Source organism: Phyllosticta capitalensis (assembly GCF_038381095.1).
Source record: "Phyllosticta capitalensis strain CBS 128856 chromosome Unknown BKA78scaffold_8, whole genome shotgun sequence".
NCBI lineage: Eukaryota > Fungi > Ascomycota > Dothideomycetes > Botryosphaeriales > Phyllostictaceae > Phyllosticta > Phyllosticta capitalensis.
In genome coordinates this window covers 386,160-411,643 of record NW_027117446.1, presented here as the reverse complement: position 1 = coordinate 411,643, position 25,484 = coordinate 386,160, and the positions used below count along the sequence as shown (strand labels likewise).

Sequence of the window (25,484 nt, the reverse complement as noted above, 5' to 3'; positions counted from 1 at the left end):
TTCAATGCTCCATCTTTCCATCTCGGCACCACGACGGATTTCTGGTCCTTTGTCTTTCCCCAAGCAGCCATTTCCATTCTTCTTTTTCGGCATTGTTTCCAGCACTACCATCTTGTCTTAAGCCCACGAGCTCAGCAATGCAATTGAATTCCTTCTGTTTCCTATTTCCGTCTCCCTTTTCATACCCCCCACAGCGTTTGGCATTGCACTTCAGCTTTACTTTTAGCTTAGCGTCGCACTCCACAGAAGCACTGCACAGCATAGAGCGTTGGATTTATTTTTGCCTTTGCCATCTTTGCAACTACCGCCTCAGCGACTCGGAAAGCGTTCAAGCGTCTGCTGTCCCATTTTTTAGAGTCAAGTTCATAGCGTACGTAGCACAGTAAACTATACCCCCTACTTCCAAACTTCTGCAGCGCCGGTACTGCCATCCCACTCATGCTACCAATGTATACGCACGTGCACATGTCCTCCACAGCCGAGCAGCAGCTATTAAGCAACCAGTTCCAACCAGCCAACCAAGCGCCTTTACTCTCCTCTCGTCTTGCTCGTCTTGCTGGCCATCTCTGCGTTTCGTTTCCTACTTACTTGCCCCCGCCCCAACCACGTCCTAGACGGCGTCTCACCCATCATCTTTACTGTAGCGCAGCTCACAAACCAACCCAACCCCCATCGCATTCAATTACCAATTGCCAGCCAGTCCGCCCTCGCACTCCATCGCATCACGAGCACGTAGCTTGCTTTTGCTTTCTGCGCTGCGCTGCGCTGCACCGCGCGCTCGTTGACAACTTGCACTGCCGAAAAGACGCCCCAGCTGGTTGCGAGGCCGTAGACAGACTACACATGTACGCGCGCGCTGGCGTGGTTTCTCTGTAAGGAAGTAGCTACCTATCCCCGCTTCCCCTCCCTTAAATAAGGTCTGATGACACTGGACGCCTGGAGTCGACGTCACGTCTGGTGCTCAGGTTGGATGCTGTGCGTGCTAGGTTGGCACAACCTAGGCGCGTAGAAAACGAAATGGCCTTGGTGGTTGGGGTGTGACTGTTTGACTGCCTGTATGTCTGTCTGCCTATATCTCGCAGCACCACCCACCTACCTCTACCTATCCAGAATGGAAGGCAGGCGGGCAGGCGGGCGGGCGGGCGGCATCATGTCCGTCTTTCATGTGTAGCGAAGGAACGTACGGCAGGCGCGCCGCCTGCTTGCTGCCCATCTCATCTCATCTTTCCCTCCTTCTCATTCTGCTCGCCCCCCTGCGACACTGCATCATGCTAAAACTTGGGCGTGGATAGAATACAGGTACCGCGGGCGCCCAAGTTTTCCTACATAGTCTACGACTCTTTTGAAAAGATTTACATGGATATTGTCTTGTACGCTCCCAACCATGCAGGATTCGTGTGCCATGCTGCCGCTACCGTCACGTCTCTCGTGTCTCATGTCGAATAAGAAGAAAACTTCTCTCATTTCCATATTCCCCTGCTGCGTAATGCAGGGTGAGGTGGGTACCTAGCTTAACTTGCGTGCAATGCGTGCGTGCGTACATCATACAACCATGTCTCCTGCTCCTCCTCCTCCCACTCCTCGATCCATCATCCGTCATCCAACCTGCTGCATCAACATCTACTTTCGCTTCGCTTCCCTCCTCTCTCCTTCCTCTTCATCGACAAAAAGGCCATCCAAAAAAAAAATTTCAAAATACCAACAACGACGAGCATGACAACAACAGCAATGAGCATCGAGAAATGCTACTGCTACTGCTACTTACCTACCACCACTGCTACTGCGACTACGACTACTACCCACCACGGTCGACCCAAAGCAGGCAGGGCAACGCCACCCATCGCGATCCAAGACCGCAATCCCAATTCACCCTTCCAATCCAAAACGTACAACAGCGGCGGGGACGACCAAGACGGCAAAAAGGACGACGGCCCTCCCTCGGTCCTCCATGCATCCATCCATCCGCCTACCCAACCTGCTGCCATGCGCTCAACCACGCGATCCTGTGACGATTGTTCTTTGATGCGTCTTGCCGACCTTTCGCTTCCAGCTCCTCTTCTGTCCCTCTACCACCGTGATGGGTACAGAGGCAAAGACCGAAACCAAAAAGGCCGAGCAGCAGCGAGAAGTAGAAAAGGAAAAAAGGACAGGGGGAATAAAGCTGTTCGTGCAAGAGAGAAGGAGCAAACGACATGAACTCTGGGGGGTCTCTTTTTGGGGTGGGAAAAAAGGGGGAAACAAAAAGAGGAAAAGAGGTGTGAAAGCACGAGTCAGACGATGGTGATGATACAATTCGGTGCATGTGTTGTGTGTGGGGGGAAGGGGAGGGGAGGGCAATGTTGAGGAAGAACCCGACCAAGCAGTACTAGACGCCGTCGACGCGTCGAGTGAGCGTGGTGGGTCGATGGTGCGTGCTAGACATGAATGCCTTGGCGGAAAGGAGGAATGTCGTCGTGTTGGACGCGACTTGCCCAGCCGAATTGGTGTGACATGAACACGGGCGACGTGCCGAACAATGAAACGAGGCATGAGACGAGGCGAGCGTGACTTGCGACCAATCCAGACCCGAAACGTGGAATGCCGGCACTTTTGAGGCTCAGTTCCTTGGGCGCTTCCAGTAGTATTGCTTAAGACTGTCAGCAACGACTCTTGCAAGCATCATTTGTGAGTATTTACCTTGTGGGCCTTTCTGACTGAACGGAGACCAGTGCCGCCGATGCCACCAACGACTGCGTCCTTCCTCATGTGGTTCTCGTCCATCTCGGGCATGTAGTAGTACTCGTTCTCCAGGGCCTTGCCAGAGGCGTCCTTGCCAACGCGGCTGATTTCGCCAATACAGGGAATGTTGTCGAGGATGTGTTGGAGGTCCTGGCCAGTGAGTCTGGCAGCAGCCTCGGCATTTTGCTCCTCCAGCAGGGCATCCTTTGCGGAGCGGCGAGACCTGTCGTCGGCAGAGCCACGCAAGTCTGCTGGGAGGTTGTTCATAATGGTTGACAGGGGCATCGAGTGCAGGCGGGAGAAAGCAAGCTGGTTGATGACGTGATTCTTGATTGGGGACTCGTTGACGTGCTTCTTCACTTCGGGTGCACCCTGTTGAGGTACAGGAGATGCTTCGCCGGACTGGCCAAGCGGACGGCGGCGCCTGCGGGAGTTGGTGTTGTTGTGGGACAGGCTCTCGATCCTGGAAAGAATGTTTTCACCATAAGGACCAAACGAGTGGACAACGGGGTCATTCTCTTCGTCGTGGTCGGAAAAGTCCGAGTCTTGCGAGTCCTGGCTGCCGCTGTCCTTGCCGCTCTCCTGGGAGGATGGGCCAGCACGCGAGTTTTGAGACTGGACCAGAGACTCCTTGGCGCGCTCGTCGCCAGATTCACCATCTTCAAAGACGTGTACAGAAGTTCGCTGGTCAAGTTGGACAGGATCCGAGGCCAAAAAGGTTTCGTCGGCGGTGGGGGCGGCTTCGGCTGGCAGGGGGGAAGCAGGAGACCGAGGAGCAAAGGCGGGGGGACTCGAGGGAAAGACTGATGCTGATACGGCACGCGAGGCCCTCTTCTTGGTAGGGCTTTCTTCATTCCAGGTCGTGTCTGACTCTGCCGACACGCTTGCCCTCCTCTCAATCTTGACGGGCCACGCGAGAAAGACGCGGCTATCTTGGACATCCAACATGATTTCCTTGGAGGGCATGTCCGAGGCAAACGTGTCTCCCTTGGTCAATTCGTACACGCGGCCCCGGCAGTGGACCTTTGCACCATTCCATCCCATGCACTCAATCACAATCTGGCCCGACGCGTGGGTCGCGTTTGGTGGATGGTATACGGCCCGAATGTGGACGCGTGAGATGAGACGGTTTGCCGACAGCTGGTGGTGGGAGGAATTGCTCGAGCGACCCATGAGCAGAGGCTCGCCGTTGGCCGGGACCTGGATGGACGGGACGTCACACAGAGGATTGCGTTCGGAGAAGCTGGACATGGTTCGATGAAGACCGGAGCGGGCAGGACGCGTCGGCGAGGACGGCAGGATGCCGGTCGACGAGGTGGGCATGGGGGTAGGATAGTACTTGAGGTCGACCTTGGGGAGAAAGTTGCCGTCGTCATATTTGCGTTTCGGTGGACGTGCAATGGGCGAGGATGAGAGAGGCTCGAATGCCGGCAATAGCGAAGGCTTGGTCGAGTCCGGGGCCGGGCGCGGTGGGGAGGCGTCATCCGAGGCCAGGAGGCCATTCTGCCTCACGGGCGACTCGCTCATGGCGTCGAGGATGGAGAAAAACGCGGTCCAAGGCGTCTCTCGAGTCGACAGAGGAGTGGTATGGATAGTGGTGGAGGTGGTACGCGTGGGTGGAGGGAGCCGCACGCGACTTGAGAGACCGCGGGTGTGGCACTCGGGGCGACACGGGCAGTCGGGGGAGAGGATTAGTAGGTGGTGGCCATGTTGAGGCTGGCGAGGAGAGGAAGGAAAAAGAGTCGTCGAGGGTGACGGGAACGAATTTGAAGGAGCCTGACGCGGACGCGCCTCGGTGGTGTGGACGGGGATGCTTGGACGGGCACACGCTCAGACTTTTGGTTTTGGTCCACAGCCCAGGCACAGCACGCAGGCCAACCAGCCGCCAGCCAGTGCCAGCCAAGGAGGGGACGAGAACAAGAATTTGGCCTCGACGCCGCAATCCACTCCTGGGGAAAAGAACAATGCAATTATGGCAGTCTTGATCACGGCGTAGGTAACTCGAGTTTTTGCAGGCAGACGGGTGCCAGCCTCAGCATATGTACGGTACAAGGGGGCGCGTCTTGGATTGAGCAGACAGACCAAAAGGGAGCCTGATCCGGGCCTCTACTCGCTTGCTCCCTGCCACGCTCAACGCGCAGTCCATGTCACCACACGTATAGTACATGTAGGTGTCCTCTGATGTTGGCCTGGTTCTGGCCCCGTGCAGCTTCGCCAGGACATGACGACGGGCTGCAGAACGTCTCAGGCGTGGCGAGCGGAAGAACAACACGCGCAACCCGGGTGTTTTGGACACAATCATCAAGGATGTTCCGTTCTCGTCTTTCGTCAGGATCCCTTCCATGTCCTCGCCCCATTTGCCAAGTGCCGTCATCGTCCAACGCGTCGTCCAATGACCAAATGCTTCACTGCCGGGCGGTCACCAAGGCGGTGACCAGCCCCAAATCTGCGCACGGACTCGCCGTGGCCAGAATTTCTCCATGAATTTCAATCACCACCGCTCTCTACCGCTCTACAACTCCCCCTGCAATCATGGCGCCCAAGTCCAAGGCCGTGTCCACCATTCCCCAGTCCGGGTCGCCATACCGTGTCGAGCACTCCCAGGCTTTGCGCGCCGCCAAGGCCTTGACCGCCCATATCCATTCCTCGCAAAAGACCAAGGCCATCGAGGCGCCCAAGAAGAGCCTTTTGGACGATGCCGAGTCCGACGAGGAGCCCTCCGCAGAAGAGCAGACTCCAGTCTGGCTCATTGTGACCACCAAGAAGCACATCACCGACAAGAAGCGCCTCAAGCCGCACAGAATTGCTCTGCCGCACAGCCTGGCCTCGCCTACGCAAAGACTATGCCTCATGTAACACAACACCGCGATTCTACCAAAATCAGAGCTGACCAATTCTCCAGCACCGCCGACCCTCAGCGCTCCTACAAGGACCTGGTCGAAGACGACGCGTTCCCCGCCGAGCTCCGCAACCGCATCGGTCGCGTCATTGGCATTTCCAAGCTCAAGGCAAAGTACAAGACTTTTGAGGCGCGGAGGCAGCTGTACGCAGAATACGATGGGTTTTTGGCAGACGACCGCATCGTCACCATGCTGCCCACCGTCTTGGGCAAGGTCTTTTACAAGTCCACCGCCAAGAGGCCCATTCCCGTTCACCTGATGGGCAACGAAAAGGTGCAAAAGGATGCCGAGGGCAAGAAGCCCAAAAAGTCCAAGGACGACAAGAGCTCCGGCATTGTTGGCTCCGCCGACGCTGTCGCAAAGGACATTCAAAAGGCGCTCGACTCTGCGCTCGTCTACTTGAGCCCCGCCGCGACCACGTCCATTCGCGTCGGCCACGCCAACTGGGAGCCCGCCAACATCACGGAGAATCTTGAGGCAGTGGTCAATGCTCTCACCACTCAGGAGAAGCTGATACCCATGGGATGGAAGAACATTCGCTCGATCCACATCAAGGGCCCCGACACCACGGCGCTGCCAATCTGGTTGGCCGAGGAGCTCTGGGTGGACGAGGCCGATGTGCTGGAGGAGAAGCCCAAGCCGGTCGACAAGTCCGAGCGGTTGAAGATCAAGGAAGCTAGCAAGAAGAGGAAGACGGAGGACGAGTCCAAGGAAGTGGCACCAGCGGAGAAGCCTGCGAAGAAGGCCAAGAAGGAAAAGACGGATCTCAGCAAGGAGATTGCGCAGCGCAAGGAGGCATTGAAGAAGCAAAAGGCAGCAGCAAAGGCTGAGGCGTGAGCATTGGTGGTTGCAAATATTCCCGACATGTTGGCATAGGGCAAAAAGTCAAGGCGGCGTTTGGCGTCACGTAGAGTTACACAGGGATTACGAATGGAAGCTGGTGTTGACCGGGCGAAACAAGGCGGCGGCCGATTCTTACTTTTGGTCATGAGCTTTACATGGTGACGGCTGAAGATATCATTGACCGGCAGTAGAGCACACCCAGCGCAAATCGGGAAAAGTCGGCGATTAGGACCAGCACACCGCACATGGAGGCGGTGGCACGAGTCGAGCCGAAGCGGCCAGGCCAGACTTTTTTTTCTCTCTCCTGCTGGAAAAAAATGATGGCACGTTGGTAACGCAGCGTCGATGATTTGCAACGCGAGGTAGCCGAGTGGTTGGTTCAGCAATTGGCCTGGCCGAACTTCCCCACCTCTTTTCTACGCTCACGGTGCCGCAACACCACACAATCGCAATGACATTTGTTGGACGGGGATAGCTTGTCTGCGTCCCGGGTGCCTTGCTGGTGCCCGTTCGGGGCCCGGCTGCGCTGGAGGGAATGCCGGCCGAGTTAAAAGATAGTGCCCGCCCTAGTATTGCTGCCGGCGTCTGTCATCCTGTGACCCTCTTGATTGCTCCTTTACCGCCCATTCACGACAAGACAAGAGGAAAAAGAAAAAAAAAAAGGCAAACTCTCTGCCGGTGAGCCCGCCCAGGGGCAGCCGCAGCGCCAGCATGCCATCGTCCAACTCGAGCGCCACGCCCTCTCCCAATTCGTCGTCACGGCCCGCGTCGATCCATTCCCGCACCGCCTCGACGTCACGCAGCGCCGCACACCAACATGCCCCGTCGAATCCCACTCGACTGCGCGAAGCCCACTCTGCCTCTTCTCCTTCGCCAGAGGACATTATGAGTCCCGCGTCCTCCCACTCCCGCGAGCCCTCGTCGGGAGCACACGAACCGCGCGTAGAGGACGCTGGCATCCGACCCACCATGCCCGACCACGCCTCGGCTGCCTCGATTCGCTCCTCGGCGCGCGCCGATCCGCCAGCTGACGGAGGAGACTCGACCGACGAGCCAACCGCCCGTACTCGCCTGCTGGCGAGCCAGAATAAAGACAGCGCTGACAAGCCCGCCGGCTACGGCACCGAGGCCAGAGACAACAACTCCTTCTTCCGGCCGCAAGTCAGGAGGAGCTATGGCAGCTTTGGCTCGACCTTTTCAGGCACCTTTGGAGGTCCGTATCCTGGCGCCAACGACGGCGCTGCGGGCGGCGGCGGTCCCGGGGTCGGCGAGGTGCTGGGGGACTCGGTGACGGACGGGCTGCTTGGTGGAGGGCCGCTGAAGCGTCCGACGACGACGGCCTGGCTGGCGGATCAGCATGGCATACGGAATAAACGGTCCATGTATGTGTGGAATATATGCGCAAAAGGACGAGATGGCTAACGACCCCAGGTATCTGGCATATTATATACCCATTTTCAATTGGCTGCGGCAGTACAAATGGTCATACTTGCGGGGAGACTTTGTTTCGGCGCTGACCATGGCCTCGTTCTACATTCCCATGTCGCTCTCGTATGCCTCCAACCTGGCTCACCTTCCTCCCGTAAATGGCTTGTACAGCTTCGTCTTCAACCCCTTTATATACGCCATCTTCGGCACCGCCCCGCTCATGGTCGTCGGCCCCGAGGCCCCTGGGTCCCTCCTCACCGGCGAGGTGGTGAGAGAAAACATAAGAAATGGTCACACGGGCGACCACGCGGACCAGCGCAATGCTGAAATTGCCGGCATTACAACCTTTATTGCGGGAACCGTCATTCTTCTCAGCGGCCTGTTCAGACTTGGGTTCCTGGACAATGTCTTGAGTAGACCTTTCCTACGGGGCTTCATCAGCGCCATTGGCGTTGTCATCTTTGTAGACCAGATGATTCCACAGCTGGGCATTGCACGTCTTGCTGCAGGACCCGGCGGCGTCGAGCACGGGAGCACCGTTGACAAGTTCATCTTCATCATCGAGCATTTGGGCAAGGCGCACAAGTTGACGTGCGCCGTGTCGTTTAGCGCATTCTTCATCATCATGTTTTGCAGGTACGTGGTCAGGCGTCGTTGTGGAACGAGCTAACATGTGGCAGGGAGTCGAAGAAACGTCTGCAGGGCCGCGTCCCGTGGATAGTGTACATACCAGACCGCTTCATCGTCGTAGTTCTCTCGGCCATCATCACCTGGCAGCTCCGGCTGGACCAAAAGGGCCTCGCCATCTTGGGCGACGTCAACACCAGCGGCGGCGCCCTCTTTCGGGTCCACCTTCCGTTCCGCCTTTCCCATCTCAAGTACGCCTCGGATGCCTTTAGCACCGCTTTTACAATTGCTCTCCTCGGCTTCTTCGAGTCTTCGGTGGCGGCCAAAAGCCTCCCCACGCCCAAAGATGGCATTGAAAACGTGCACGTCAGCGCAAACCGCGAGCTTGTTGCGCTCGGCATCGCCAACGTTACGGGCGGCCTCTTCATGGCACTGCCGGCCTTTGGCGGCTACGGACGCAGCAAAGTCAACGCCTCGACGGGCGGCAAGACGCCCATGAGTTCTCTCCTCCTCTCCCTGCTCACCCTCATCTGCGTCCTCTTCCTCCTCCCCTATTTCTACTACCTCCCCAAGGGCGTCCTGTCTGCCATGGTGGCGGTGGTAGCCGTCTCGCTCGTCGAGGAAGCCCCCCACGACATAAGCTTCTTCTGGCGCATCCGCGGCTTCTCGGAGCTCTCGCTCATGCTCGTCATCTTCCTCGTGACCATCTTCTGGGACCTGAAAAAGGGCATCGCCGTCGGCATCGGCCTGTCACTCCTGCGCGTCATCCGCCACTCGACGCGCCCGCGCATCCAGATCCTCGGCCGCGTCCCCGGCACCACGGACCGCTTCGAAAATGCCGAGCTGGGCTTCGTCAACGAGGACGCGGCGGGGCCGGACGCGCCGCCGACGCCGCTCGCCCTCGAATTCATCGAAGGCGCCCTCATCGTCAAGATCCCCGAGCCCCTCACCTTCGCCAACACGGGCGACCTGCGCAACCGCCTCAAGCGCCTCGAGCACCACGGCACGGGCGCCGCGCACCCGGCGCTGCCGCGCGTGCGCGACGACGCGCACAACGCCAACATCGTCTTCGACGTGCACGGCGTGACGTCGCTGGACGGCGCGGGCGCGCAGGTGCTCGCCGAAATCGTGCAAGGCTACGTCGACCGCGGCGTGCGCGTCTTCTTCTGCCGCGTGCGCCGCGCGCGCGACAAGACGGGCGGCAGCGACGTCTGGCGCCTGTTTGTCGACAGCGGCATCGTCGCGACGGTGGGCGGCGAGAGCCATTTTGTCGAGAGCGTTGGCGAGGCGATTCGCCTGACGGAGCGCGAGGGCACGACGACGGGCGCCGCGACGCCGGTCCCCGCTGCGAGCGGCTTGCCCAGCGGTGTCAGGAGTCCGGTGGGTGGTGGGCTGTCGCGGTCGACGACGGCGGCGGCGATGGCGAGTGGGCGGGAGGTGTAGAGGGGTGGTAGGTTGGAGAGGTGGTGGGAGAGAGAGAGAAGAGGGGAGAGAGGGAGGATTGTCTGCATTTAGCGACTCTGGCGGTTGGGTTGGCTTGGGGTGGCGGGTTGTGCCTTTTCTGTTTGGCTTGTTTGGCGGACCTCCGTGTCTCTTTGATGCGAGCATAGAATGATGGCCTCGACGGTAAATATGTGGCGACGCGAGACGCGGTGGGAGTGATTGGCTGGGCTGGGCTGCAGGGCTGGGCGATGGATGTACCTACATACCTATGACCTATGAACCTACATACCTACGGTGGGTTAAACCGACTTGGCTAAACTACCTTTCCTACCATCCAAAATGCGCCATCGAATTCAAACCTTCAAAAGTATCCCTCAATCCACATACACCTTGTATCCCTCCCCCCCCATCTCAATTATTCGTCGAGGACCATGTACAACAGCCCCCGTCTGTCTCATCTTCTCATCTTCTCATCTTCTTGTATCAAGCAGCATGCGCTCCCAATCCACCCGATTCTCCCATCCCCCTATCTTCTTCCACAACGCGCGTATTGTGTTGCACAATGCATGTATACATGTATGTATTCGCGTCAGCCAGTCTGCTGCACAGGTGCGCAAGCAAGTCTGACACTCTGATTATCTGAGAGAGGGAGAAGATGGGGAAGAGTGGCCGGTGCCTGTCAGTCAGGAGACAGATGAAGTTTTGATTCCGACGCGAGTCTCCGGGTCCATGTGTATGCACCAACGAGGCGAATTTGAAAAGATAAATGTGGACTGGATGGGAGTTCTCGTGTGTTGCCTTGCCACTCGGATCCCCCCCATGGTGCGCCTTGACCTTTCTCAAAGTTCGGGCTGGTGGTCCTCTGCCGCGTCTTTGATGAACTTGATGTCCTTTTCGAAGTGAGGCTTCGGCTTGACGGAACTGAAAGAAGGCTTCGGGCTGGAGGGTCCGTCCCCGGCCAGCATGAGAAGCTGGCAGCCCAAACTCGGATAGTGATTCTGCAGCATGTCGCCGAACTCAGGCAGCTTCTTCAGATGACCGAGTCTCGACGCCGCCCACCAGAGAAGAATCTGGCGCATGGGGAAGTCGCCGCCTTTGCGTTCGGGCAGCTCCGCGTGCAAGGTCAACAGGGTTTGAAAGACCTCGAAATCTTGAACCCTGTACTTGCCGTAGAATAGTTGCGAGAATTTCCAGAACACTGCGTCCTGGAACGACTTGGCACACAACCTCTCTGCCAAACAGTAGAGACGAGCCAAGACACGGATCTCGTATGTGTGGCAGATCTTTTCGTCGTGGAGCGAGCTCTCGCGGTAAAGATACTCGAAAAACATCGATAGGAGCTCGGGACACTCGTCGCAATCAAGTATTTCACCAGTTTGAGCTTCTCTGAATCGTCCTCGGAGCTGTCTGTTGAATTTCTCGGACTCTCGGCAAAGCAATTCCTCGTGGACGTAGAATTCCGGACCTCGGCGCGTGACAATTCTGATGGTGCGGGATCGCAATGCGCTGTATCTGTGTCAGTCTTCCCAAGCGATCATCACTATGATGTGACGTACTCCGAGAACTTGCTTCGAATCATTCCGACCTCGTGTGTATCCAGCTTTTCATCATCCGGGGTTTTGATGCCATTTGTTCGGATTGGAACTACTCCTGTTACAGCCATTGCGGCTAGGCGAATTTGTTGTGGCAGTGAGCGTGAATATTGTGACAGTCGATGTGCTCTTCCCTGTCAAAGAAACTCAAGCGGGCGATGTGATATTGAGCAGATGCAGTGTTGAGCCGCGAATCGATCAGTATCCCAGGGAGTAGACGGACGTATGGACTGAGCTTTGATCAAGAGACTGAGCAGTAGCTTAAGCGCTGACGACGGGAGAATTTGGAAAGTGAACAAGAGGAAAACTTGACTTGAGGATTAAAAGTTGTATTGAGAAAGGGTTTACAACCAGGGGGAGTGGAAAGTTTGTTGAGTTTACTTGAGAAAACGGACCATGGGTGAACGTGCCAGGTGACACAGACTACGATGCTCAGTCACCAATCACCATCTCAACCAGCACATCACATATCCACTCTACCACCTGACCTACACATTCAAACCTTGAACTTGACACTCAAACCTGAATCGAGACACTCCAAGGAATAAAGGTCGGCCCCAACCTGCACGCTCTTCGCCAAGTCAATTCACCGCACATTGGCGGCTCCTCGGCACCCTGTGCGGACTTAGTGCTTGGATCTGAGGCGAGAGCACACAAAAAGCATGGCTCCGATTGTATGGGGTTTCCTGTGGTATTTCTCAATTCCGCTACATTACCTATCATCACGACATCCAATCCCACGTGCCGCAGCGGCCAGTCCTGATCTCGCCGTCGATTTCCCAGTTGTGATCTTTTCCGAGCTCCCCCAGGCAATAGCAGTTGCATCTTTCCCCTCCTTATCCCGTGCTGTTCAAGTTCCAAAAAGACTGGATTGCTTGGTGTCATGAGTTAAACCAGATTCATTTCATCGTGGTAGAGGTGTCTGATGGGAAAGTCGAGCGTTGACGCGGGATTGATTGGGGAAATGGTGGCATACCTTTTCAAAAATTTTGAGTTCCACTTGGCCATTGCCGGGAGCGATCAAGAGTCGCGAATTTCAATCTCCGACACGGACCCCAGAATTTGTTAACTCGTCCATTCTCGCATCAAGATCGTCGAGTACCTGTGACGTGAATTTCATCTGCGGTTCAAACCGAGACTTTGGTTTCTGAACGTTAGAATCCGGCTTCTTCCTGGGGTCTCTGGTGCCCATGAACATCAGAATCTGACCGCCCAAGTCCGGGTGATCATCGAGAATCATCTTTCTGAATTCGGGAATGTTTTTCAACCCAGAGAGTCTCGTGGCGGCAATCCAGAGAACTTGTTGGCGTAGATGGTAGTCATTTTCCGGCCTGGCAGGAAGCTCTGTGTGACAAACCAAAAGTAGTTGGATGGTTTCCCAATCGAGAATCTTGTAATCAGGGTGATTGCCACAGAGCATTGAGAATTTCCAGAGCACCTCGTTCTGGAAGTTGGTTGCGCACAATCGCTCTGCCATACAGTAGAGGCGAGCCAAGATAACCAATTCCCAGTCGTGGCTCATTTCTGAACTCCGGAGTTGGCCTCCACCATAGAGGTACTCGAAAAACAGTCCCAGAAGCTCAGGAGACTCGTCGACATCGGTGATGACCCCTGTTTCAGCCTCTTTGAACTGTCCTCTGAGCTGCTTCTTGAACTTGTCTGATTCTCGACAGAGGAGCTCCTCGTGAACGAAAAACTCGTGGCCTTGGCGCGTCACGATCTTGATGGTGCGAGAACGTAGAGCACTGCTTTCCCGTTAGCCTTGGGCAACGACAATTACAAATCAATCTTACTCAGAAAACTTCCTCTCGATAAGCTCGTTTTCGACAGGCTTTTCAATCTTCCTTTTCTTGCTGCCATCGCTCGTGGTAGGTTGCGCCTCCGTATCAGACATCTTTGAAACTGGACGGACGAGGGGGCTCCATCAAACTTTCCAGGTGGAAGAAGTTGTTGGTGAAGGAAGCTAAAGGGAGTTATCGTGGTGCTTTCTTCGAGGGAGTTTGCCGAAGTGAAAGTTGAGCAGCAGGCAGGTTGTCGAGTTGGCCGAGCGGCGGTCGATACGATACGGCGGATCACGAGCTGCCTGAGCAGCCAGTTTGGAAGCGTGAGTGAGGTGATCTGGGCAGTTGGTTGAGCGGCCGCTTGAGCGATTGGATCAGCGGGGAGGATTGAGCAGCCTCGAAAGGTATGGTGAGGGCGGCGAAGATGAAGTGATCCGAGAGAAGACGTGAAAGGAAGATGAATTGAGAAAATATTGAGAAGAGGAGTGTGGGAAGAAGGTGCATAGATGAGGTAGGTGCTTAGTCACCCACTGCACCTTCCTTCTACGTGTGGAGAAGTGACAAAAGAGGAAAGCACTCACGTATGGTGCCTCCTCGTACATGTAAGTATTGTCGGGTCCCAGAGCAAAATTATCGTCTGCCAGCACAGCAAAGGGCGTGACGAAAGACAGCCGCCCAGAAGCTTAGGAATTATCAATGTGTCTCATATCTACTGTGTCAGTTTGACTCTAACTTGAAAGCAAGCACCTACCAAAATCGTTAAAGATGTCGGACGCCATGGAAAGATCTTCAAGTCCAACAGCCGAAATAAAAATACTGCGTCAAAAGCTGCTTGCTACAAACCTCTATTTGAATGAGTTTGATTATACAAACAGGAAGCCATCTTCGATAGCTCTCTGTGCGGTTTTTGAAGACATACCGATTTATCTTACACCTTCCAAGATCCTGCCTCCCATGAGCCGCTGCCTACTACCCTTACGCCCCATCGCCATGCTGATCCCTTAACTCCGCAAAATGCGCCCTCATCTCATCGGCCAGGCGTCCACTTGTACCCTCCAAAATCGTGCCCACCAGACTCGCATTGTTGAACAAAAACCGCGTCTTCTTCCTACTCTCCGCAATACCCTTGCTGCGCTTGACGAGATATGCCTCATACTCGCCGCGCAGACGGACCAAGCTGTGGGAGACGGGTTCGTCGTCCGCCGCCTCTGCGCTCAGCGCCAGCACGCCGTGCAAAAAGTTGGCGAAGCGCTGCGTCAGCGCGACGGGCGCGGTGCTCTGGTCGGCGGCCGCGGCGGCCGACGCTGACGACGAGGGGCCGCCGAGGAGCGAGGAGCCGGCGGCGGGGCGCCCCGGGAGGGACGCAGTGAGGGCTTGGATGGATTTGCAGTGCGCGTCCATGACTTGCTGGAAGCGCGGCCAGAGGAGCATGTTGGTTGCGTTGATGTAGGATTCGACGGCGGCGACTTTGCGGCGCTGCAGCTCAAAGGCAAAGTGCTGGGTCAGGCGCACGCAGAGGAGGATGCCGAGGGCGTCGAGGGACGTGTCGATCAGGCTGCGCGTGAGGGTTTGGCCGAGGGAAAAGGTCGGCTCGAAGATTTGGTTGAAGGTGCGGTTGAGGGATTGGTAGGACTGGGCGGGGGCGAAGTAGGATGTGAGGAAGGTGTATTCAAAGGAGGCGTTGTCGATGAGGGCGAGATTATAGGTGTGGAATGGAAGTTCGAGGTAATGTGTTGCTTTGTCTTCTTCAAGGACATGTAGCGTTAGAGCGTTGTTGGTGGATGACTTGAGTAAATCGAGACGCCGTCCAATGGAGAAGGCCTCGTGGGGCATGGTGGGCACTTTGGTACCGCTGCGCTTGGGTGCCGATTCGTTGCCCATGGCGTCGTGTTGGTCGATGGCGTGGAGCTTCATTTTTTGTAATGCTTCGTGATATTTGCTAAAGTGATGCAGGTAGTACCAGCGCATGGTGTTGATGTATGCTTGACACAGCTCGTCTGCTAATTTTCTTTGATGGCGCGCGAGGAATGCGTACAGCTCCTTGTATTTCAGGAAGCCCTGTTGCTGGATGATTTGTGCGTTGATACTGGGGGATCTGAGCGCTTTGATCTGCGCGACAATGTAGTCGCGAATGCGCTCGACAGCCTAGGCACTGTTAGTTCGACCACATTGTGAGGCTCAGGGGCAACATACTTTGTTGGTCAGGTCTTCCAGCAGCGGTCTCAGATCATCCAAGGCTTTGATGTTAGGGCCTCCTTTTGCTTTTGCCTCGACTGCTTTGGAGCGCTTTTCAAGTTCTTGCAAGGCTTTCGGGAAGCCCTCATCAACCGGCCCCTCTGATATTTTTCGCACCACAGCTGGTGATATGCTTATGTCTTCCACCGCCGGTCCGAGTAGTTTTTCAACAACCTTTCGATTCTCCAGTCTTGTGGTCAGACTCGAGGACCGGTCCTGTAATATTTGTATCTCTGCCGAAACTGCCCCTAAGTCGGATTGGAACCCCTGCAAGTACATTTCAACAGACTTGAGAACCTCGTCGCACGCCTAGCGCAATCAGCACTGATTGAATGGAGTGACTAGTGTCAAACCTACCGCAACAGATCGATGGAGGTCCTCGAACTTGTCCTTGGCCTTGCCATCTGCATCACCGCATGAGTATCACAGACGGGCGCGAGGCAGAGAAACATACATTCTTCAATGGATTCGGTGCTACGAGTATGTACATGAGACGGCCGCTTGGGATGGTCAACCTCCCCTTGCGCAAACGCCTGCAGACTCAAGTCCCCAAATTCAATGTCCGCCACCACTTCCTCCGGCCTCTGCTGAGGGCTCTCCGTTTGATCATCTGGCAGCGCGCGCTTTGGAGGGCCTCCAAGGAGGTCTTCCAGCACCTTGGAGGGCTCTGGGACGTCGGCAGGCGGGGAGCTGTTGATCTGGACTCTCAAGCCAGAGCCATTGGGGACACGTGCAGCAGCCAAGGGCAAGCTGGAGGATGACGAGTTTGGAGACAACAGGGATAGCGACGAGGAGCGGGGGTTTAGGCCGGGGCGCTGCGGGCCGGGAGTGAGATACGGGCGTCTGTTCGGGGCGGGGGAGAAGGAGCGGTTGCCGGATGGAGTGGCTGCGGGCGAGTTGGAGGTGGAGTGAGCGGACAGGCGATCGAGCCACATCACGGCATGGAGGAGGCGAGGGGATGGTGTTGATAGAGGTGTTGGTTGAGGTCGGGGTCAGGGTGCCCATAGCTTTCTCTGGGAGCGTCCAGCTGGCCGTCGCGGCGGGCGGCGTGGCGCTGCTGCCCTCGGCCCAATGGCAAAAGTGTTATTCCGGGTGGCTCTTTCCATTTTCCCCTCGTTTTGCTCGAGTGCAAATCCACAACCCAACTTTCATCCCACCCGCTCCATCCACGAGACTCTCTTCCCGTCCGCCTCCTCCACTCCATTCCACCTTCGTCGCATCACCCCGACACTCATTCGACACAATGGCCGACGACGCCCAGGTACGTCCTCGACGCTTGCAACCCGCTGTGCCCCACCTTTTATCTATTGGTGCTGTCGCGCGAGGGCGCTGCGCACCAGGGCATCAAGACAATGGCCACAACTTGCTAACTGCGCCAACAGCATGAGCACACCTTCGAGAGCGCCGACGCCGGCGCCTCGCTCACCTACCCCATGCAGTGCTCTGCCCTGAGGAAGAACGGCTTCGTCGTCATCAAGAACCGTCCCTGCAAGATTGTCGAGATGTCCACCTCCAAGACCGGCAAGCACGGTCACGCCAAGGTTCACCTTGTCGCCATCGACATCTTCACTGGCAAGAAGCTCGAGGAACTTTGCCCCTCCACCCACAACATGGACGTCCCCAACGTCCGCCGCTCCGAGTACCAGCTCGTAAGTTTACGCGAGCCCAAGGCGGCAACGGGCAAACATTAATCATTGTCTGCAGCTCGACGTCACTGACGACGGCTTCCTTTCCCTCATGTCCGACGACGGTACCACCAAGGACGACGTCAAGATCCCCGACGGCGATGTTGGTGACAAGATCAACAAGCTCTTCGTTGACGAGGGCAAGGACACCAGTAAGTTGAATTGAGCGCAATAGAAAGAAGCTATTCTGACTAGGATTGCAGACGTCATCATCCTTACCTCCATGGGTGAGGAGTCTGCCATTGACGCCAAGGAGGCTCCTAAGGGCTCCTAAGTGTTTTGACCTTTGACACGTTGGAAAGAGGAGCGTGGGAGCCGCAAGAGCGGCGAACAACCTCAATGGCAGCTGCAGCTCTTGAAAAGCGGGCTGCAGATGGCTGGTAGCGTGGCTTCAAAGAGGAGCTGTCTTTTCTTTATGGCTCTTGTTCGGTTACTCAGGCAAGGGCCGGATTCTGGGATTGGTACATTGCGTGGAAAACATGGAGCGGAAGACGCTGCGATATCAAGATATACCGCTTCCAAAATCATTACGATGTGACGGACAAATACATCTCTTGTACTTTCAGTGGCTTGTGAAGAAGGGCTTGGATGGAGGTTGTGTTGTTGGCGCCTGAAATGACTAGCGAAAACTTTTGCCACGGTCCGCACTCAACCAAGCTTCTGCACCCACCAACGTCAACAATGTGAGCTGCTACAATGTCGAGCAGCACCTTCAAGGCCGACCGCTGCGGAGTCGACAACTGTCGGTCGAGGCGATATACCACGGCTGAAGACGGGTACGCCTACTGCGAAAACGGCCACCAGCATTCCGTCGGTCCCCCGCATTCTTCTCCTGGCCCAACGCGCCCAAAGCTGACACAGACCAGGGCTTCGGCACGCAACGCGCCGGCGAAGACGAAGACGATTTCAACACCCAAGGCAGAGTTAGCAGGCGCAAGGTCGAAAAGGAAGACCAAGGCTCGAGGCGTGCGTGATGCCCAATCCCCGGCCGACAGCCCTACCCGCGCCTTGCCAACTGACATTTTTCAAACAGTGCTATCGGGCCGCGAGGCACTCGAGCTTTATTTGCACTGCTACCAGCTGATTTTATGGAAGCAGTCCCATTGGCTCATAAACACAAAGGGCCTGCCTGCTGAGCTAGAGGTACTCTCTGTAATCTTTCATTGAAGAAGTACTCAGACTAACACCATTGCAGTTTGTTGTCCACGACCTATGGGCGCTGCGCCTGCAATCGCTCAAAACCAAGGTCGAAACAGCATCAGACGCCGAGTCTCAAGTTTTCAGCTCGCAGTCAGAAGGCGAGACCACCGACACGGACAACGACAATGTCGCGAGACTCACTCGCCGCGGGCGCCAGCCAGACGGCGCGCCCAAGCTCATCGACACCATTGTCCTCTGCTACCTCGCCATGCTAATGCTGCGTCTGCCTGCTTGCCTCGGCGACCTTTTTGCCTGGGCTGCCAATGGCGAGCTTGTCTACTACCGTGCACGCGCTCATGTGCCTCCTGACATGCGCGACCGCCTGCCCGCAACGTATCACAACGCGCTCGAGCCCAGTTCAACGCTGACGCCAACTACTCTGCAGAAGGCCGTCGTGGATCTGTTCATTGCCTATGCGCGCGAGTACGGGATGGCTTTTCCGCCTCTCAACTACCCTCTGGTGCTTTTCAGGTACCTCAAAGACCTCACGCTGCCACTAGAAGTTTATCCTGCTGTTTTGAGCCTAGCAAATTTGGTTGGGTACAACTTCTCTTTTCCAGAATTTGGCACTCGGCGGCGATTGCGGCCAGCAGATCTACCTGAGGCGCAAGTCGCGTCTTTGGTCGTGGTGGCCGTCAAGTTGCTCTACCCGTGGGACGCAGTCGAGCGGCATCCATATTCGGCATCTGACCTGGGCGCCATGAAGCTGGATTGGGCGGCATGGACCAAGGCCTCACGACATCTGAGCGAGCTCACTGCACCCCGCGGACGCGTCAACTTTGAGAGGGCCATTCAGACAGCCGAGAGTGACGTCATGCGCATGGAAGGGAAAGAGGTCGATGACTACCTCAACTGGTACGAAGACATGTTTATTGACGAGAGCGCCGAGAAGCTACCGCGCGTCGACGATTTCAGAAAGGCCCTGTTCAAGATGTTTCCGACTGGACTGCCCGCCGGCCAGGAGCGAGAGCCTGTGCCATCTGGTTTGGAAGACGATAAATTGGCCAAGGCGCAGGAGAAACGCATTCGCGCTGTCCAGGGCACTTTGATGCCGATTGAAGCAGTACCAAAAGAGGCAGAAGATGCGGAGCGAGTGAGGAGACCGGGCAGCTTTTATAAAAGGTATCGAGAGCCGGTGGAGTTGGAAGGGACGGCTAAGATCTTTTATGAGACTGTTGCTAAGCAGGCCGGCTTGACACTGAAGAGTTTGGTCAAGGGCGTGTTTTTCACGGAGAGGAGGCTAGAGAGGTGGATTAATAAGGAGAGAAAGATGGAAAAGGAAGCCGAAGTTATGTAGAGCATGACTTTCCTATTTAGTAGGAGGCACGCGAATGTGGCTCAATTCCCAGCAGGCGGTGGAGCAGAGTCACGGCTGCTGCATAACAAGAATTGGACCAGATAATGCAAATACTGAAATGACAGCAACATTAATATGTCGTGGAATGGGTGGTGAGGTTGTCGCGTGGTGTTGGCGTTGGACGTCCGCTCCGGGTGGCTCGCTTAATTGCCCGCACCGAAAGTGCCGAAAATCCTCCACCAACAAAGGTTTTGACTCTCTGTCCGACGACACCTCTGTCCGCATCACCAGGTCACTAACGGAACAGCAAAGAGTGAGTCCCCACACCACGCCTTGAGCCACGTTTTGAAGCAGTTACTGACGTTGTTTCGCTATGCAGTGCAAATGTAGGTCTCTCTCCAGCAGCGCCGCGGCGATCGCCACCACCGCATCACCTTTGCAACGCAGCCCCAACTGACTCTCGCCGCTCAGCTTCGTCAAGACCCTGACGGGCAAGACCATCACCCTCGAGGTCGAGTCCTCGGACACCATCGACAATGTCAAGTCCAAGATCCAGGACAAGGAGGGCATTCCCCCGGACCAGCAGCGCCTGATCTTCGCCGGCAAGCAGCTCGAGGACGGCCGCACCCTCTCCGACTACAACATCCAGAAGGTACGCGACCGACGGCATCTATCCCGCGCAGGCTTTTCGCTCGAGCGAGCTGCACGATTTTTGGTGCGCTCGATTGCTGGACGATCGCTAACGGAATCGCTCAACAGGAGTCCACCCTCCACCTGGTCCTCCGCCTCCGTGGTGGTATCATTGAGCCCTCGCTCAAGGCTCTTGCCTCCAAGTACAACTGCGACAAGATGATCTGCCGCAAGTGCTACGTACGTTTCCCGACAACACCGCGCTGGCCCCGATGAACGACGACGCTTTTTCCTTCAAGACTCGGAAGACTGACACGATGTGTGCAAATTTTAGGCCCGCCTTCCCCCGCGTGCCACCAACTGCCGCAAGAAGAAGTGCGGACACACCAACCAGCTCCGCCCCAAGAAGAAGCTCAAATAAACGGATCGCTCCTCATGCAGTTGTGGTTGTGGCGGGCTTATGGGTCTTCTTACGGCGCTCGATGGCTTGGGTTTTGCTTTAAGAGAGATGTCACATAAATCCCCCGGAATGGAATTTCACGAAAGCAAATACCCGACGCCGCACACACGCATTTCTCCGCTGTCGCAGATTATGGTGGTGCAGGCTGCAAGACGTCCTCAAGCATAACCCATCAGCAGGCCTCGGTGCGCGTCAGAAAAGTATGGAGTGGCTTTCAGATACGTAGGAAATGGATTCGAGCGTTGAAAGACGACCTCCACTGCGTTGCGATTGCATCCATCTGTGGGCTAGAAGCGACTGCGAAATAGCAATCCGTCTCGACTACCTATTACCCTATGCGACTCCCTCACACCAGTGACCTGCCACGGAATGGGAGACTAACCTTAGCGTGCGAAAAATCCCATATTCTCGACCATCAACAATATCCTGAGGCGGCGAAGCGAGTGGTGTCTGGTCGCCAATCGGAGAGCCATGAGTCTTCGGGGAACGAGTACTGGCTTGGCTCCCCGTATCGCAACCTTCAGACGAACTTCCAAGAATTTATCCAGACCTATGCCACCATTCACATCATTCACTAACAGCAGCTTCCGCCAATCAAGCGTGAAGGGCCACCGTCGTGTCAAAATTGAGATGGCTTGAGGCAGAAATTCGAAATGATCAGGCCGATTTGTCCTTTGAAAACTACTGAAATCGAGCTTATGGGACCTTAGCGCATTTGGAATACTTCATTTGGATCACTATGGGTTTCAATCGCACGAAAGGAGTGTCGATGGGGGAGGCTAAGAACCAAACCAAGACCACACATTCCTCTCGCAGCGACATCAACAGTCTTTTAACGCTCTAGTTGATGCAAGAGTTACCGCAAGCTGACATGCAAACAGCCTCCAGTCGCATCAACTCGCGGCGCGCCTCCACAGAAATGACCACAGCGCTTCATTCACCACTCACCAGCAGCCATCGCCTCGCCAATGTTTCCCTCGGTCAACCTTCCTGCCGACTTGCACACCTCCTCGCGCGACCTGCGCCGACAATCCCGAACCACCAAACCATCTGCCCCTCTTTCCGAAAGCGGCAACTTTAGCGCCGTCTGCGACGTCAGGTCGACCTCTGCCCTGCGCGGGAAAGCTTCCACGCCCCACGCCCCACGGCGACGTGGGATACGCTGCCCAGGCGGCATGGACGGAAGCGCGAGCGAAGGGAAAATTGGAGCGCGGGGGAGCGCGAGCGGCGAGTTTTCTGTGGGGAAGGGGTCTGATGCTTTTATATCTTGCTGGTGGGAGAAGTGCCATCATTTCCCGCCTTTCCTACCTACACACCACGCTAATTGGCATCCATTTAGCCCGCCAGACGTTCCAAGGCATCGTCAATTTCTCCGTCACGCATTCGCAAGAAGACCTCGTATTCCTCGATCCCTCACTCCATCGCGCACAAGAGAGCCATCATGGCGCAGACACTCCTCGACTACTGGCGCAGCACGGCCACATCAATCGACTGCGATACGCTCGACGTGAGCGTGGCAGCCGACCTGGGGCCTTTCGTCGACTGCACATCGAACCAGGCGATTGCGGCGCTGGAGCTGGAGCGCCACGAGCACCGCGAGGTGGTGTTGAAGGCGGCGCGGCTGGCAAAGAGCTATCACGCGAAGGGCGAGTACAGCGACGTTGCGGTTGAGAAATTGGGAGGCGAGATTGCGGTAGGCCTACCATCGAGTGCAGAAAGGGAAGAGCATTGAAAGTTGACGAGACCAACCACAGACGGTGCTCCTCGCGCACACCATCCTCCCACACCTCACAAACCGCGTGCACCTGCAAACGGACCCCGTCGCCACGTACTCAACCCCCGCAACCATTGCCTCAGCACTGCGCCTCGTCTCGCTCTTCCTCGCGCTCTCTCCCACGCCCGCCTCCCCCTCCCTCGCCATCGACCGGCTCTGCCTCAAAATCCCCTCGACGCACGCCGGCCTGCTCGCCGCGAAGCAGCTCCACGCCGCCCCGCACCACCTCACGACGCTGGCGACGACGCTCTTTGCCCTGCCGCAAGCCGCGCTGGCCGCCCAGGTCGGCTGCGCCTACATCGCGCCCTACATCAACAGCCTGCAGCTGCACTTCGAGCCGGGCTTCGCGGGCAGCGCGCAGGCGACGGCAGAGCGCGAGCTCGCCATGCAAGAGGTCCGACGCGTGCTCGCGTACTACGACGCCGTGGGCACACGCGGCAAGCCCGCCGTGCTCCCCGCCAGTCTGGGGAGCGTGGCCGAGTGCACCGCGTTGGTCGGCATGGGCGTGGAGCACCTGACCGTGGCGCCAGGGCTTCTGCGGGAGGCGGCTGCGGCGGCGTATACGCCGGGGCAGGAGAATGGGCAGGCGGGCGAGGCTGTCAGCGAGAAGTGGGAGAAGCCGCTGGATTACCTGGAGGATAAGGAGGGCTTTGAGGCCGAGTTTGAAAAGGCGAATGGGGGCCGCGAGAAGCAGAAGTTGGACCATTCGGTTCAGGTCTTTGTTGACTTTCAGGATAAGTTGGAGGCGCGCGTCAAGGTGGTGTTGGGCGAGGTTGCTTGATTCGAGTGGACAGTGGTACAGTGGGTGAGGAAAGAAATTGCTAATCCAGGAATCTCTATCACTAAGTTAAAACACGTAGAGACGTGGAGCTCTCAAGCGCTTGATGCGTTCAACATAGAGAGAATTTTTCTCTTCATAGGAAGTCACAGGGAGCATTCAAGCACTTACGTCTGAAGGTGGTGCGTCGACTTGAAGCTGCGCCTGGGTTGAATTTCTTTCCTCGCCTGCTGTGGTGGAATGTAGGCTTTTTGGATTGAGCCGCATCTCTTTCCATCTTGCACAGACTGACAATTCTCAAAGAGGAATACATTCTTGGTCTCAAGTCCATACGCCATCCATCAGATATTCAATCGGAAGAAAAAGCCCTCCATCCGAAAGCACAACATGTCTGCAATCTGCATATCCATCAATTCCAACCACCAATGTTTCCATCGAGTGTTTCCTCCATAAGAGTAATGACTTTATCGGGCAAAGCCACGGGTTCGACATTTTGGTCACTCAGGTCAAGCTCGTTCAGGCTGTCATTATCCCCGTCATCGCTCTGAGCGTAGTCCGGGGCGTCCATTCCGGGATCTTCCAGATGCATGTAAGATCCAAGTTTCGCAAGTTTGTGGCCACGATGGAGCTGCCGAGGGTCGAACTGAGGCCCTAACAGATCTTTCCAGTGGTCCTTGTTGACCCACAGCGGTGACAGACGCTGAGCAGACTTCAAAAACGATTTCCCGGTGGCGTCGTCGTCACACTGAGCGACACAGACGCGCTGGTCCATGAGTCTCCTGAAGACAGTATTCTCTGGTTGGCCAGGCGGATAGACGTATTGCGCATAGTGTCGATTGTGCACCATGACGTTCTCGGTCCCCAGTCTGTCTCCGTTTTGTAGCACGTGCGACCGAATCAAGGCAATTAAACCGACGAGCGAGCAAGGAACTTCTGTCGCCCGCAGATAGCTTAAGACCCTGAGCGCCAATATTTCTATAGAGAGGCGTTTGAATTTCGGAAGCAGTGGCAGGATGCTCATGAAGTTCGGATAATCATCTTCAGATATTTGGAAGTGCCTCTCTGTGCTGGCGAAGATGCACAGATCGCTCGTCCAGCCGCCAACCACAATGGAGACGTGTTCGAGAGCAGGCAAGCATTCCGCAAAGGTCCGTCTGAACTGCACCATGTTGGCCCGCCAGCGGTTTTGTTGGCGCAACTTCCAATGCGAATTCCACGAAAGGTTCTTTGCGGCCATTTCGATTTTTACGCTTTTGATCCAGCTCATTGCTTTGCGTGGGAGAGAAGCAAAGAAGACGTTTACTTTGAGAACCGAGTACGGGTCGTGGTCATCGCTGGAGAAGAAGAAAGTGTTCTTCGAGTAGAGGACACACGCGCTCTCCTCAAATACCTGGCGGCACGTTTGCAACAATCCCATTGCCACATGACGAGAAGTTGCATATTCATGGATGCAAAAGTCGTATGTGCCGTCGTCCTCTTCGGCGTTCTGACAACCGCCATAACGTTGAAATGGTTTGAAGCATTTCGGTTGAATGACGGGATCAACTCGAACCACGCCAACAACGAGCGCATATTCGTAGATTCGATCTCGCAATTCTCGTGGAAGATCGAGAAACGGGCAGCCGTGTCGGGGCGGGATGGAGGGATCTGAGGCTTTCTTCCTGCACCCGTGTTTGGCATGATTGAAGACATCCAAAGCACCGCTCCTCTTCCTTCTCCGGTTGGGACTCATCGTCGGCATGTGGGCCAAAATTCAAGCCGTCTTGAGAAGGCCGTGAGAGATTTCGGGTCTTGGAGAAGGAATGGGGGATGGGGTGAGGCGGTCAGAGTGAAGTTGTCAGGTCGATCGCGTTCCAAGGTTTGGCCAGAAACTCTATTACTTCAAGAATAACGTCCCGCTGATACCCGCACCAAGCCCAAAAGGGACTTTGTTACCTTTAACTAGGGTAAACTGCAATTTAATTTTCCGGAACGGCGAAGAGCTATCCTTGGGTTTCTGTCCGAGGCTTGGTAGCAAAAGTCGTGGCACACACAGGCAAAAAACTAAATTAAAGTGATCAGAGAGTATGCAAATGAGCGACCATAGATATATG

At 56.0% G+C, this 25,484-nt stretch overlaps 13 protein-coding genes across 13 annotated transcripts; 8 read left to right on the top strand and 5 right to left on the bottom strand.

The window, feature by feature from the left end:
* Positions 1 to 1,713: 1,713 nt before the first annotated feature.
* On the top strand, positions 1,714 to 2,196 carry BKA78DRAFT_297546 (uncharacterized protein; the record flags this gene model as incomplete). Its single annotated transcript, XM_066886781.1, has 1 exon — positions 1,714 to 2,196. One exon carries the CDS (start codon positions 1,714 to 1,716, stop codon positions 2,194 to 2,196), a length of 483 nt encoding a protein of 160 aa, XP_066741709.1.
* A 406-nt stretch (positions 2,197 to 2,602) lies between these two features.
* On the bottom strand, positions 2,603 to 4,194 carry BKA78DRAFT_235011 (uncharacterized protein; the record flags this gene model as incomplete). Its single annotated transcript, XM_066883834.1, has 2 exons — positions 2,603 to 2,626; positions 2,677 to 4,194. Coding segments are annotated over 2 exons (1,542 nt in total), but the record flags the coding sequence as incomplete, so codon positions are not given.
* A 1,056-nt stretch (positions 4,195 to 5,250) lies between these two features.
* BKA78DRAFT_332566 (ribosomal protein L1p/L10e family-domain-containing protein) lies at positions 5,251 to 6,455 on the top strand (the record flags this gene model as incomplete). Its single annotated transcript, XM_066889995.1, has 2 exons — positions 5,251 to 5,570; positions 5,621 to 6,455. 2 exons carry the CDS (start codon positions 5,251 to 5,253, stop codon positions 6,453 to 6,455), a joined length of 1,155 nt encoding a protein of 384 aa, XP_066741707.1.
* A 1,170-nt stretch (positions 6,456 to 7,625) lies between these two features.
* BKA78DRAFT_172511 (sulfate transporter family-domain-containing protein) lies at positions 7,626 to 10,093 on the top strand. The gene is made up of 2 exons (XM_066883272.1): positions 7,626 to 8,525; positions 8,570 to 10,093. Exons 1-2 carry the CDS (start codon positions 7,819 to 7,821, stop codon positions 9,957 to 9,959), a joined length of 2,097 nt encoding a protein of 698 aa, XP_066741706.1. The 5' UTR covers positions 7,626 to 7,818; the 3' UTR covers positions 9,960 to 10,093.
* Positions 10,094 to 10,798: 705 nt separating this feature from the next.
* Positions 10,799 to 11,622, bottom strand: BKA78DRAFT_354732 (uncharacterized protein; the record flags this gene model as incomplete). The annotated part of the gene is made up of 2 exons (XM_066891785.1): positions 10,799 to 11,465; positions 11,516 to 11,622. 2 exons carry the CDS (start codon positions 11,620 to 11,622, stop codon positions 10,799 to 10,801), a joined length of 774 nt encoding a protein of 257 aa, XP_066741705.1.
* A 489-nt stretch (positions 11,623 to 12,111) lies between these two features.
* BKA78DRAFT_172453 (uncharacterized protein) lies at positions 12,112 to 12,512 on the top strand. Its single transcript, XM_066883271.1, has one exon. The coding sequence runs from the start codon at positions 12,214 to 12,216 to the stop codon at positions 12,436 to 12,438; it is 225 nt and encodes a 74-aa protein (XP_066741704.1). The 5' UTR covers positions 12,112 to 12,213; the 3' UTR covers positions 12,439 to 12,512.
* Positions 12,513 to 12,587: 75 nt separating this feature from the next.
* On the bottom strand, positions 12,588 to 13,445 carry BKA78DRAFT_297541 (uncharacterized protein; the record flags this gene model as incomplete). Its single annotated transcript, XM_066886780.1, has 2 exons — positions 12,588 to 13,296; positions 13,345 to 13,445. 2 exons carry the CDS (start codon positions 13,443 to 13,445, stop codon positions 12,588 to 12,590), a joined length of 810 nt encoding a protein of 269 aa, XP_066741703.1.
* An 862-nt stretch (positions 13,446 to 14,307) lies between these two features.
* On the bottom strand, positions 14,308 to 16,502 carry BKA78DRAFT_297540 (Sac2 family-domain-containing protein; the record flags this gene model as incomplete). Its single annotated transcript, XM_066886779.1, has 4 exons — positions 14,308 to 15,477; positions 15,526 to 15,876; positions 15,925 to 15,971; positions 16,022 to 16,502. 4 exons carry the CDS (start codon positions 16,500 to 16,502, stop codon positions 14,308 to 14,310), a joined length of 2,049 nt encoding a protein of 682 aa, XP_066741702.1.
* A 67-nt stretch (positions 16,503 to 16,569) lies between these two features.
* BKA78DRAFT_319875 (translation protein SH3-like domain-containing protein) lies at positions 16,570 to 17,922 on the top strand. Its single transcript, XM_066888900.1, has 4 exons — positions 16,570 to 16,828; positions 16,950 to 17,216; positions 17,272 to 17,404; positions 17,456 to 17,922. Exons 1-4 carry the CDS (start codon positions 16,811 to 16,813, stop codon positions 17,524 to 17,526), a joined length of 489 nt encoding a protein of 162 aa, XP_066741701.1. The 5' UTR covers positions 16,570 to 16,810; the 3' UTR covers positions 17,527 to 17,922.
* On the top strand, positions 17,918 to 19,886 carry BKA78DRAFT_319873 (RNA polymerase I-specific transcription initiation factor Rrn7). The gene is made up of 4 exons (XM_066888899.1): positions 17,918 to 18,062; positions 18,119 to 18,218; positions 18,286 to 18,395; positions 18,448 to 19,886. Exons 1-4 carry the CDS (start codon positions 17,949 to 17,951, stop codon positions 19,747 to 19,749), a joined length of 1,626 nt encoding a protein of 541 aa, XP_066741700.1. The 5' UTR covers positions 17,918 to 17,948; the 3' UTR covers positions 19,750 to 19,886.
* Positions 19,887 to 19,997: 111 nt separating this feature from the next.
* Positions 19,998 to 20,987, top strand: BKA78DRAFT_172372 (ubiquitin-60S ribosomal protein L40 fusion protein). The gene is made up of 5 exons (XM_066883270.1): positions 19,998 to 20,062; positions 20,129 to 20,135; positions 20,221 to 20,401; positions 20,509 to 20,619; positions 20,714 to 20,987. Coding segments are annotated over exons 1-5 (387 nt in total). The 5' UTR covers positions 19,998 to 20,061; the 3' UTR covers positions 20,801 to 20,987.
* A 1,293-nt stretch (positions 20,988 to 22,280) lies between these two features.
* Positions 22,281 to 23,394, top strand: BKA78DRAFT_354727 (uncharacterized protein; the record flags this gene model as incomplete). The annotated part of the gene is made up of 2 exons (XM_066891784.1): positions 22,281 to 22,532; positions 22,594 to 23,394. 2 exons carry the CDS (start codon positions 22,281 to 22,283, stop codon positions 23,392 to 23,394), a joined length of 1,053 nt encoding a protein of 350 aa, XP_066741698.1.
* A 29-nt stretch (positions 23,395 to 23,423) lies between these two features.
* BKA78DRAFT_373301 (uncharacterized protein) lies at positions 23,424 to 25,478 on the bottom strand. Its single transcript, XM_066892764.1, has one exon. The coding sequence runs from the start codon at positions 25,130 to 25,132 to the stop codon at positions 23,801 to 23,803; it is 1,332 nt and encodes a 443-aa protein (XP_066741697.1). The 5' UTR covers positions 25,133 to 25,478; the 3' UTR covers positions 23,424 to 23,800.
* Positions 25,479 to 25,484: the final 6 nt, after the last annotated feature.

Excerpts from the sequence above, each read along its gene's own strand:
- BKA78DRAFT_172511 (XM_066883272.1), top strand. The coding sequence starts at position 7,819 with ATGGCATACGGAATAAACGGTCCATGTATGTGTGGAATATATGCGCAA. Across the intron at positions 8,526-8,569 it reads TTCATCATCATGTTTTGCAG|GGAGTCGAAGAAACGTCTGC; the intron begins GTACGTGGTCAG and ends AACATGTGGCAG.
- BKA78DRAFT_172453 (XM_066883271.1), top strand. The coding sequence starts at position 12,214 with ATGGCTCCGATTGTATGGGGTTTCCTGTGGTATTTCTCAATTCCGCTA.
- BKA78DRAFT_319875 (XM_066888900.1), top strand. Across the intron at positions 17,217-17,271 it reads GCCGCTCCGAGTACCAGCTC|CTCGACGTCACTGACGACGG; the intron begins GTAAGTTTACGC and ends CATTGTCTGCAG. Across the intron at positions 17,405-17,455 it reads TGACGAGGGCAAGGACACCA|ACGTCATCATCCTTACCTCC; the intron begins GTAAGTTGAATT and ends CTAGGATTGCAG.
- BKA78DRAFT_319873 (XM_066888899.1), top strand. The coding sequence starts at position 17,949 with ATGTCGAGCAGCACCTTCAAGGCCGACCGCTGCGGAGTCGACAACTGT. Across the intron at positions 18,219-18,285 it reads GGAAGACCAAGGCTCGAGGC|TGCTATCGGGCCGCGAGGCA; the intron begins GTGCGTGATGCC and ends TTTTTCAAACAG. Across the intron at positions 18,396-18,447 it reads GCCTGCCTGCTGAGCTAGAG|TTTGTTGTCCACGACCTATG; the intron begins GTACTCTCTGTA and ends ACACCATTGCAG.
- BKA78DRAFT_172372 (XM_066883270.1), top strand. Across the intron at positions 20,402-20,508 it reads CCGACTACAACATCCAGAAG|GAGTCCACCCTCCACCTGGT; the intron begins GTACGCGACCGA and ends ATCGCTCAACAG. Across the intron at positions 20,620-20,713 it reads TGATCTGCCGCAAGTGCTAC|GCCCGCCTTCCCCCGCGTGC; the intron begins GTACGTTTCCCG and ends TGCAAATTTTAG.
- BKA78DRAFT_373301 (XM_066892764.1), bottom strand. The coding sequence starts at position 25,132 with ATGCCGACGATGAGTCCCAACCGGAGAAGGAAGAGGAGCGGTGCTTTG.